At 35.4% G+C, this 12135-nt stretch overlaps 1 protein-coding gene across 1 annotated transcript in view; it reads left to right on the top strand.

The window, feature by feature from the left end:
- LOC125076215 (titin) overlaps window positions 1-12135 on the top strand; it is a 100837-nt gene that overhangs the window by 22038 nt on the left and 66664 nt on the right. Inside the window, exons 13-21 of the mRNA XM_047688275.1 lie at window positions 80-274; window positions 361-1768; window positions 1843-2130; window positions 2784-3015; window positions 3100-3271; window positions 3391-3577; window positions 3922-4252; window positions 4342-5665; window positions 6001-6130. Coding sequence (XP_047544231.1) covers window positions 80-274; window positions 361-1768; window positions 1843-2130; window positions 2784-3015; window positions 3100-3271; window positions 3391-3577; window positions 3922-4252; window positions 4342-5665; window positions 6001-6130 — 4267 coding nt within the window. The remainder of the gene's footprint in view (window positions 1-79; window positions 275-360; window positions 1769-1842; window positions 2131-2783; window positions 3016-3099; window positions 3272-3390; window positions 3578-3921; window positions 4253-4341; window positions 5666-6000; window positions 6131-12135) is intronic.

Genomic DNA, 12135 nt, shown 5'->3' with positions numbered 1-12135 from the left:
TTATTGAATATTTATAAATATATTTGTGTGGTTGAAATAATGCACTAATTTTACTAATATATCTTTTTTATTCTTTAAGGGCATGGAAGGTGGTTTACAGAAATTACAAACACTAGAAGATTCTATGATACGCAGAAAGGATACTGAAGTAGAAGAAAAACGTGGAAAAGCTCCCGTTTTTACAGTTCCTTTATCAAACATTGAGAATCTAAGAGAGGGTGAGAACGCTCACTTTGAGGCTCGTTTAACGCCGACTGATGACCCTAATCTTAAAGTATGTACTGAAAGATAACCTATATTATTTTATTTTCCAATTATGTCTTTTAAACAAAATTATATTACTAACTTATTTTTTTTTAGGTGGAATGGTATTGGAATGGAAAATCTTTGAAGGCTGGGTCTAGATTTAGAACATTCTGCGATTTCGGTTTTGTAATACTCGAAATATCTCCAACTTATCCCGAAGACTCTGGTGAATACTTATGCAGGGCATATAATAATTACGGCGAAGCAGTGACAACAGCTACAATGAAAGTACAAGGAAAGAGAAACATTATTTTAGAATCCCAATTACCAAAAGGTATGGAGGGCACAATCGACAAGATAGCTGCCCTGGAAGGATACACTGGTACTGTTGACTCACTTACACCAGAAACAGAAAGTGGTAATCCCCCTGAATTTACTACGACACCGTCTGATCTCATATTATCGGAAAATTCATCAGCTCATTTCGAATGCCGTTTGATTCCTGTCAATGATTCCAGCATGATAGTTGAATGGTTCCATAATGGCAAACCACTTTTAACTGGCTCTAGAGTAAAGACAATCAATGATTTCGGTTTCGTAATATTAGAGATTGGTGGTGTATATCAACGCGACGCTGGCCTTTACACTTGTAAAGCAACAAACCGACACGGTGAAGCAACAGTGTCATGTAAACTTCAGGTCAAAGGTAGACAAGGTATTATCCTAGAGCCTCAGTTACCTTCTCATTTTAAATCTGGCACTGAAAGTATTCAAAAACTAGAAGAGACGCTACACAAACGCGAGGAAATTACAATTGAGGATGAAAAACCAAATCCTCCTAAATTTACTGTTGAAATTAAGGATAACCTTGATGTAAACGAAGGAGGGCCTATTCATTTCGATTGCCGAGTTGAACCTGTCGGTGATCCCACTATGAGAATTGATTGGTTTTATAATGGTAGACCTTTTGCGACGGGATCTCGTGTACACATGCTAAACGATTTTGGATTTATTGCTTTGGACATTGATTACATATACACGAGAGATGCTGGTGAATATACTTGCCGTGCTACCAATAAGTGGGGTTCAGCAACGACAACTGCTAAAGTCACATGCAGTACTAAGCGTGACATTATCTTAGAATCCCAGTTACCACAAGGTATGAGTGGCGAGAAAATCAAAGAATTGGAAAGAGGGCGCGTAAGCGACGCTCCTAAAGAAGAACCCGTAGTGAATACACCACCTAAATTCATTACTCAAATTCAATCGCACACTATAGAAGAATCTGAATCTGTGCGTTTTGAATGCCGCGTTGAACCAAAACAAGATCCTAAACTACGAATCGAGTGGTACAGAAACGGTAAACTTTTACCTTCAGGTCACAGATTCCGAACGGTGTATGATATGGGATTTGTTTCTCTTGATATTTTATATGTTTATGCTGAAGATTCAGGCGAATATGTATGCCGTGCTGTAAATGACTTTGGAGAAGATTTTACCAAAGCGACTGTATCTTGCAAACGTAAGTATTTATATATACAAGCAGTTATTTTGGTATTTTGTAATTGTTATTCATATTCACTTTTTTTTAAATAGAACTGCCAGACATAATTTTACAAAACCAAGTACCGAAAGGCATGAAGAAATCGGAAGCATTAACTCAAATGGAGGCAACTATTAAAAAATATACTTCCGAAGTATTCTTAACCGAAGACGATCTTTTTGACATCGATAAGAAACAACCTCCTCGGTTTGTAACACAAATACAAAGTCAAACTACCTTGATTGAAATGGAATCGACCAAATTTGAATGTCAACTAGCGCCCGTTGGAGATCCTAACATGAAAGTTGAATGGTTCTTCAATGGCAAACCTCTGTTACACAGTAAGTATACGTTTATTAATGAATATATATACTTTTTTAAATGACCATTGAAAGCTTACTTTTTCACCTTAGTAGTTTTATAATAAAGGACAATGGTCGAAACTCTACCCTAGAACTTATTCTCGTCTGAAAAGTTAAAAAACTGGTATGCATAGTATTCATTGTAGCCCTAAGAAGGTGAATTTTTTTATAATTTGTAAATCTAAACACAACAATGAGGTTATTTTTGAAATAGCATTGGATTCGATATTTGTATAATGATATGTATAAAATGTAATGTAAATATATTGTAATTCCGTGCATGTTTCACTGCAATTCCGGAGGGTTTACGCTTTAAAGGTAAATATACAACTTAGTACATACCTGATGCTTCAGGTCCCATTTTGCGTGAAGAATCAGCATTATGGTCCCAATCTTAGCACAAACGAAAATTTTATGTATTTTTATGCGATGCTTTTACGGAATCACTATTTATTGTTAATGTTTCTTGTTTTCATGAGACGTTTTTTATTAATTTGTATTTCTAGTATACGACAGTATTTGATAGGGCAGAATCGGAAATTGTCATTTACTCATTCTTAATAGCAGTTTCCTATAATTGATTATAATCATATTATATTTTATTTTGGTTTAATTTGGTTAATCATTTTCAGAAAATCGCTTTACACCTATTTATGACTTTGGTTACGTTGCCATGAACTTCGGCTGGGTATATCCAGAAGATAGCGGTGAATATCTCTGTCGAGCTACTAATTTGTATGGTATGGATGAAACCAGAGCAGTTATAAAAACTACCGGCAAACCAGGCATTGTATATGATTCTCAATTGCCAAAGCATATGAAGAGTATTGAAAAAATACGGGAGATGGAAGCTTCTTGGCAAGTGTAAGTATTATTAAGAATGAAAATTGTATAACAATCATATTTAATTTTTCTAAATTTTTTGACTACGTATAAATATAATTGTAGTGGGCCTGAACAAGCCGTGGAAGAAACTAAACCTCGTTCAGCTCCAGTGTTCGTAAGCCGCCCAGAACCAGTAACAGTCGAGGAAGGAGAGTGGGCACGTTTTTGCTGTCGTGTGACAGGCCATCCAAAACCACGCGTGATGTGGCTCATCAATGGAAATACTATAGTGAATGTAAGAGTTTTTTACATGAGCAGATAATTTTGACTGTTAATAACTATCATTATTAAATACAATCGATTTACATTCATATTCGTATCGTTTTTGAAAGCTTACAAATTTAAATTCCGCAGGGGTCTCGATACAAGTTAACATATGATGGAATGTACCATCTTGATATACCAAAAACCAGGCAATATGATACAGGCAAAATCGAAGTTATTGCTAGAAGTTCAGTAGGGGAAGCTTTAGCAACCACTGAGTTAAAAGTTATACCGAGACACGATGATTATAGAGGTGTTCTCAAAAACGCACCAAGGCGTAAGTATATCAACTTATTCAATAAAACACTGTTCGCAGCAAGTATTTAAAGCTTAAGGTGCTCTTTTATCTGCTTACAATGAATGAGTTTGAAGAATAAGGCTTACATAATTCTGCTGCACTAATACACCTCCACAAATCACGCACACCACACAACCGCTTAAGCACAAATATCCCTCGCTTCCTTGAAATATTCCCATTTACCACATGAAGGAGTGCCGCTAAACACCTGCTTCTATCGCCTTAGCATCGGATGATTAGCAAAGGTATGTTTTGTAGTACTGATCTAAAATACTAAAAGCTAGGAACAATATTTTAATATGAATCATTAATTTTATATACAGCTTGGTATGATGAAACAACTCAATATCAACGCACTGAAACTGAGTTAGAAAAAACATTCGAAGAAAGGCAAACTATGCAACGTCAGGGTGTTATTGACCACAGACCTGAGTTGAAGCCAAAACTAGTTAAGGATGCTGAAACAGAATGGCAACAGACAGTGAAGAAAAAGAAGAGTGAGGAGTATTACAATAAATTGCAGGAGCTTGAAAATGAACAAATTGTAAAAGAGAGTCGGTTGAGAGAGTCTTCTCGTCAATATTCTATTCCTGGAGAGAAAGTAACAAGCTCTTCAGTCGCTAGAAGTATGGCACAGAAATATGAAGACAATTTGTACGTATTTAAGTTTCATTTAATATGAAAAGATGCGTAAAAAACTTTAAAATAATTTTATGATTCTAATAAAATATCTTAAATTTCAGGGATATAACAGAAGAAGTTGTTGAAACGCAAACTCAAAAGAAAGTTCAAAAGCCGAGAATACCTGGACCATCAGAATCTACAGTTCACGGCAAGGAAGTGCATGTCGCAAAACAAAAACAAATACAAAAAGAAGTTGTTGGTGATACAGAAATTACTCGAAAAATTACATCAACAGAAACAACTGAAGTAGAACATAAAGCTCAAACGCAAGAGAGAGTGGTTGAGGGCCCTGTCAAACCTTGTACACCACCGGTATTTACTAAAAAAATGCAACCTTGCCGTGTTTTTGAACATGAACAAGCTAGATTTGAGGTAGAGTTTGATGGAGATCCATTACCACAAATAAAGTGGTATCGTGAAAACTTTCCTATTAAGAATTCACCAGATTTCCAAATTCATACATTCAGCACCAAATCCGTTCTTATAATCAGACAAGTTTTTGTTGAAGATTCTGCAGTATTTGCAGCCGTAGCTGAAAATAGAGGTGGTACTGCAAAATGTAGTGCTAATTTAGTTGTGGAAGAACGTAGACGTCAAGGCAGGGGTGGAGTTATCCCGCCTAGTTTCACTTTGACAGCGCAAAACGTCAATGTCACAGCTGGTCAATTGGTGAGATTTGATACCAAAGTTACAGGAACAAAACCTATCGATGTTTACTGGTTGAAAAATGGTAAGAAAGTTCAACCAGATATAAGGAACAAGATCTTGGAGGAAGATGGCACATATACTCTTCTTATTTTAGAAGCTTTTACGCAAGATTCAGGTAAATATGAATGCGTGGCCATAAATAGCTCAGGCGAAGCAAGATGCGATGCTGAATGCGCAGTTAATGCTCCAGCTACTAAAGATAAACCAAAGCCCCAAACAAAATCAGCTAATTCTCCGCCCGAAATAATAGAACCGCTAAAAGACAAGGTGGTCACTGAAGGACAAGCTATTGAATTTGGATGTAAGATTGTCGGTAAGCCTGTTCCTACGGTGCAATGGTATAAAGGTGAAAAATTAATTAAGCCATCCAAGTACTTCCAAATGTCTAGAACTGCGGACGATTACACTCTACGTATTTCTGAAGCTTTTCCAGAAGATGAGGGTGACTACAAATGTGTAGCTTATAACTTAGCCGGTCGTGTGACTGTTGCTGCTAAACTTAAAGTTCTGCAACCAGACCAGGCGGAAAACTTACCGACGCTTACACCTCTACGTGATGTTGTCGTATACGAGGGTCAACCCGCACAGTTTAAAACTCACATCACTAGCAAAGCAAAGCCAACCATCCAGTGGTTACGAGAAGGTGCTCTTATACCGGAAACTCCTGATTTTCAAGTAAGTTAAACATTTGTATTTTTTTTAATATTTATAATTATTACGTAGTAACTATAAGTAATATTTCGTTTATTGTTTGGTTGTATTCGTAAACGAAATATGAAAAGTAAAATCTTGTAAATCCCATTTCTTATCACCTCCACGTAGTAACACTTCTTGGTACAGATCTTATTCCAATAAATATCCGTGCTGTTTAAGTTACCCACGTGTTCTGTCCATTGGGTCACCGAGGCTAGAATATTCTAATAATGGAAATAAATATGTTGTTATTGAAAGCAAGTTTATTAATAAAAAAAAGAGATCAAAGAAATTCTGAGAATTTGATATATTTGCAGATGATACACGAGGGCAATAACGCTGTGTTGTTGATTGGCAACACATATGAAGAGGACACCGGCACATTCACTTGCCGTGCTACAACAGCCGCGGGCCAGGTCGAGACCTCGGCTAAGCTAGTCGTCAAAAGTAAGACATAGATACAGGCAGCGAGCTCGCGTCGCGCACTCTTAATCCATTAATGTAGTGTTTCTTTGTTTCATCTCTATACCTCAATGAGATCGGGTGAAAACTACTACTTAACTACTCAGTTGACAAGCGAAAATAAACGAACACGTTAGACGGCATCACACAATCGTAGCGGTTCCCGCAGTAACGATCCCGCCCGCTTCCTAGCAACCTCGCGTAAACTCAAGTCGTGATATTATGACGCATAGACCTATTGGCATGCAGCATCTAGCTTATCTCAAATGTCCAAATCATAATTACGATGTTGTACAAAAGACAAAACTGATCCACGCGCTCCACATTGGACCACTGAGCGTGCACATCTAACAAAACTCGCTAGTGGAATACTGTAAACTTAACTCGGTAGTACAATTTGCGCGATACTGCATCTAACATTGCTGTACAATTAAGCTTTTTGTGTAAATAGTCATAGTAAGACACCACAGCAGGCGACGAAGGGCTACGAGCGTCGAGCGAAGAGCTTCTGTAAATTTGGACACACGTAACATGTAATTAACACGACACGAAATATTCTACGACTTGTTTTGTTTGCTTTACCGCTACGATGTTTACTAAAAGTATTTGTTATCGAAAATATTTGTGAAGTAGAACACATTGCGTGATACACAAGACGCGTCTTTTGGCGAAACGTCAATGTATTTTTCACCCAATACTCTCCGTAATGTTAGCCTATGCTACTTTACTCGACTTTACTATTTATTTGGCCTTATTAACATTAAAAAATATTTTATGCTTTTTGTGTTTTATTGAGATCCGACCTGTAAAACTTAAGTAACGATCTCAATTTCTATCATTTCATCAAGCACATCATTTAATTTAGGAAAACAAATTTCATTTGTAAATGAAACTTGGACTTGATTAATATCAAATTGTGGTACGACACGCGAATTGATTCAGTCGAATCAGGCACACGGGCGAATGTCACACCCGTGTGCCCATTCGTACGGCATATCGCCTCGTGCGATACGTACTCAAGTCCTCGTTTTAGCTTTATCCTCAAGCATGTATCATATTTGTAACGTTATTTCAACTTACCGCTGTAGGACCCGTCAATCTAACAAGTTGCACGCACGCTGCGGTTTGTTTTGCCGTATTCTAATGTCACCTAACAGTTGAGACTAACTTGTCAGTGTCACGTCATACTACGTCCTACGTTTACGTCTTTGTATTTACCGTGAAGTTGCGAGCCCGCGCCGGTAGGTGCACGCGGGCTCGGGGTGGTTCGTTCTCGTGAACGCAACATTTGCCGTGGTGATTACTGCAGTACTTCAACTGCTTTCGCTAAAGTATCTGATCTATAATTTTTTCCGCTGTCAACTCTACGTGACAAAGAAACATTCATAGAAATGTCAATCGCGCCTGCGACGTCGAGCACTCTCCTAAGTTCGCACGCGTTACTTGCCTTGCCAGTTTCTATGTTTTGACAAACACTGCCGATGTTGGTGACCTTATTAATGTTTTCTGCAAGTACAAATCCGAATTGAATGAGATTTTTTATAGTTTAACGTTACAGTGATCTTTAACTTAGTTTGATTTAAGTGCACGATATTGTTAAAATTAAATTGTGTTGTATGTTTCACCTAATTGTATTAAATTATTAGGCGTGACAGAATTTATCACTAAATATTTAAGTGCCTACCTATCCATATTTAATATATTTATAAAAAAAAAATTGTATGTTACCTTTATGTGAAAACTGTTTAATAAACGCTATAAATTAATCATTTCGCATTATTATACACACAAACAAACACGGCATAAAAACATCCCGATATGGTACGATAACTTTAAACTTCTTCTCATACAAAGAGTTAAATACGATTCACGAATATTTATTTATGTTATCCACACAACGCACTGACACTTACGTTTAGTACCGATGTTGTCCATCAAAATGTTGAATGTCCATCATCATATTTGAAGGCACAGATTTGAAGTTACCGAAATAGTAATTGCGACATTGATGGACGGCGAGGTAGCTACCTACAGTTGCTTTATCTCATCGACTGGCACACCTCTATCTAAACCTCTATTCTATTCATGGCATTGAAAATTTAGTTTTAATATATCATAGATTGTTCTTTGCTACTGTTGTAACTAAACAGTCAATTAACTTTACTCTAATACAGGTTTGTTAGAATTTCACCATAGATACATTTTAACTAATTTTGAGTGGGAGATAGTCTGGTGGGAGTTTTAAATTTGTCCTAATAATAATTTAGACGATTTAAAATAGGTATAGAGGTATTGAAATAGGCAAAGACATTAACAGACACCTGACACGAATACACAATATTATATAAGTAAAACATACACTCGGTATGTCGTTGAATTGAAGTACCGAAATGTGTGCAATAGTACAAAGCAAGACAACTACCACCCAAGTGATACGTGAGTATTCGATTACGTTGCACGAAGGTAAGTTCAAAATCTTTCATAAGAAATAATTGTTCGAGCTTCGAGGAAATAATAAGAATAAGCTTATGACTTTTTGTGTATATATTTTTTATTTTATAAAGGAAATAAACTACGCGAGTCACAATATATACTAGGTTTTCAATCTATGTAGTGATATTAAAATAAAAATATAATTTATTAATCATTCAAAAAGGCATTAATATACGAATCGTGCTGTTATTCAAGTTCAAGTTCCTAGTGGAGCAACGAAAGTAAAATTTTAACCAGAATGCTAGAATTACCTTAAACATTACCAATTGAAACAATGATAAAGGAAAATAATTTAGTTTTAAATTTATTTTCATTTTACTGAAAACACTGTCGGTGTTAAACTTTCACTGCGTGGCGCTTCGCTCCCCCATTTTATTAGCACCTAATAATTATCGTAGGTAGTAAAAATTTATAATTTTGTATTAGTGCCGTCAAAGAGTATAACATCGCGAACCCTAAGAATGTCACGATCAGAGTTTTATAACAATTAAGGAGCACAGAAATGACAAGCCTGCGAGTGAAGATTCTATTATTATTATGTATCCTAGATATTTGTATCTAATTTATGGAATGCCGTCTCAACTCTAGTTTATTGTAAATAGTAACATTGAAATTTTTTAATAGTTACACATACAATGACACATTATTCAAACATTTATGATTTAGAAACAACACAGGTATCGTAATATACGGGTGCGATCTAAAAGAGCGTTCGATTATAGTTAGCTCATAGCACTACTAAACTAATTAACAATGTCATTAAAATACGGTCTGTATTTAATTAGTTATACAAGTATTCCAAAATGCCATTAGCATTTCCCGAACCACATCGCGCCGCTGTGGGGCGTTATAATATATTCAGGACTAAAATATCAAAGAAATACGTTGTCTCCCTAAATACTAGCCTGGGCAATTATTATCGTTTCCCGAATATTCTACAATGCTTTAAAACAATAATGTAGCTTTTTACATCAAGCGAGTAGTCGCATTTTCTTTTCGGATGCCATCAACGTTCACTTTACGCTGTCTATAAATACCAGGAATTATACACAACGTATATTGACGTGCAGTATCGCCTGATTCACGAGATTTAACAAAATATTTGACAAAAATATACAAACGACAAACAGGAATATTTTATAATCTCCATTTTTTTGCATCCTCCCAAAATATAGTTTGAATTATCTCTTAAGCAAGTTTTTATATATATATGAATGTTCGAGAAATCTATAAGAGTTCTAGAAGATAGTACAAAGCAAAAAAATTAAAATTACATTACGTGACATTCGGAGAATTCGTCTAGCCTGTTTCATCTTAAGATTCAAAAAATGTCCGCTGGGGCAGCGGAATGATATTTTAAATTTTCTATTGACATTAATGAGTAATATTTATTATATGGCCGTAATATTTCACGATTCCTTTTTGATACCGGAGTGACCCACTCTTTAATGATTTAACAGGAGTAAATTCAGCTGACCTAGTAATTCCCGTAAAGTACAAAGTTTTAAACTAGTGTAGTATTTTAACTGTTTGGTGTTTTGACGACGTGTATCGATATTCAAGGCTGCATTTTCTAATTTTATTAAGCATTCCGTATTGTTTAGAACCCTCTCTGTCTGATGCTGTCTTTTCAGCATCACGGATATTTACTATTCCGATTGAATCTTTCCCTGACACTATTTGAACTAATGGGGCAACGAAGAGTTCGTCACTGTTGGTATCGTTTGATTTATCAAGATTGATCGGAAGTTATTTAATGTTTTGAGCTTCTGTGTTGGTGTTAATACTATTGTTACTTATATACAGTTACTATTAATAGGAGTGCCTATTACTATTTTTGTCCACGCGTGATTTATCGGCTGAGCAGATGAACTTTGGACGTTCATATGTTTACACCTTTACCTTCTCCTGAGATATGTGAAAGTCAACAAAATTATATTATATATTAATAAATCCAATTAAAGAGAAACTAAATTCTTATATTTACTTGATTTCGATAGTGTAAATAAACTTGCTAGTTAATCTCATAAAATGAACACTTACCAACCTACAGTGGCGGGTGTTGGGGTTTTCTAGCGTTGCGAAAGAATGAATAAAATGTTTTGTACAAACAGGTTTGTTTCCAATTTTTTTACTGTTAATTCTGTTCTTTGTAATAAAGTAATATAATCCAAAAAAAAAACTTTTGGGGTATTTTGCGATTTTATAAAAGGCACAAATTTTACCGCACCCGATATGTATCGACTGTCATACGTACGATTCGCAAATGCACGATGTTTAATTTATTATGTTTAGTGGGCATAATACTTTTATTTTGCACCGTATTTAATTATTTTAAAATATTTCAATATTTATTTAAAATAAATGTGTTGATAATAGAAAATTTAAAACATAGGTATGTAACCTCCACTTCTGCTGCCCCTAGCTGATTTTTTTCGAATCTTCAGAAGAAATAGACTAATTTGTTTCATGTAATAATCATAAATAGATAAAATAAGTAACAAATTATACAAACAGGCCAGTGAGCAAATATGCACTGTGAAAAAGTTTCACCACGTCTGTCGCTACCAATAGTAAATGTAGTTGAATATAATACCATTATAAATATGTAATGGTCTATACAGACTTATCACTAAATCTTCTCAGTCTCTTACTAATGGTGACTTGAACCCTGATTTGCATTAATTATATATGATGCGGACGATATATTATATTGTACACCACTTTATTTTATAAATTAATTACTGCCATCATATAAATAATATATTTTAAAAACGTAAGTATTTTAAGACTGACAAAAAGTTTATACCGCGCAAAAGAGGTGTCTACACGGAAATATAAAAGTAAATTTATATTTATTAATCGATGTCGACAGATGACGGTTCTATACTCGCTTTGGTTTAGCTGGGAACCTGCACTCTTCATTTCCCAGATCCGTCGTCGTCAGAATATTGTAACAAGTAATCTAACAACAAGCGCTGCCAGAACGTCTAACGGACCAAATGTTATTCGACTGACGTCATGATCGAAGAAGTAATCGGAATAGACGATTCCACTCGTAGGCGTAAAGATTGACACGTGTCTCATGCAATTTGATAATCCTTTTCTGCTGTATTGGGCACTACAGAAAATTATTGATGAATATTGTATGACAATGTATACCTTCATTTGTTCCAATAACGACTTCAATGACATTCAAAACGCAGTTTTCTCACGAAACCAAAATAAACTCCATAGCTATATACTATTGTAAGTATTTACCTATCCGATATAGTTGTTTCTTTATTTATACTTCTTCTTCTTCGATCGGGATAGGCTAGCGGTAATTTCATATTCGGAAAACGTTTAAGTTATATGTACGCTATTCTACTTTATTGAGAAATCAATAAAGTAGACGAATCTACTTTATTGATTTCTCTACTTGCCACGACTATTGTGAATGACGTCAAACCAAGATCAAGTACCAAAAATTGTTGATCGCTTCCTTTGATCTGGAC

This window comes from Vanessa atalanta, chromosome Z (assembly GCF_905147765.1).
Source record: "Vanessa atalanta chromosome Z, ilVanAtal1.2, whole genome shotgun sequence".
Taxonomy (NCBI): domain Eukaryota; kingdom Metazoa; phylum Arthropoda; class Insecta; order Lepidoptera; family Nymphalidae; genus Vanessa; species Vanessa atalanta.
This window is presented reverse-complemented; position numbering and strand designations above follow the sequence as displayed.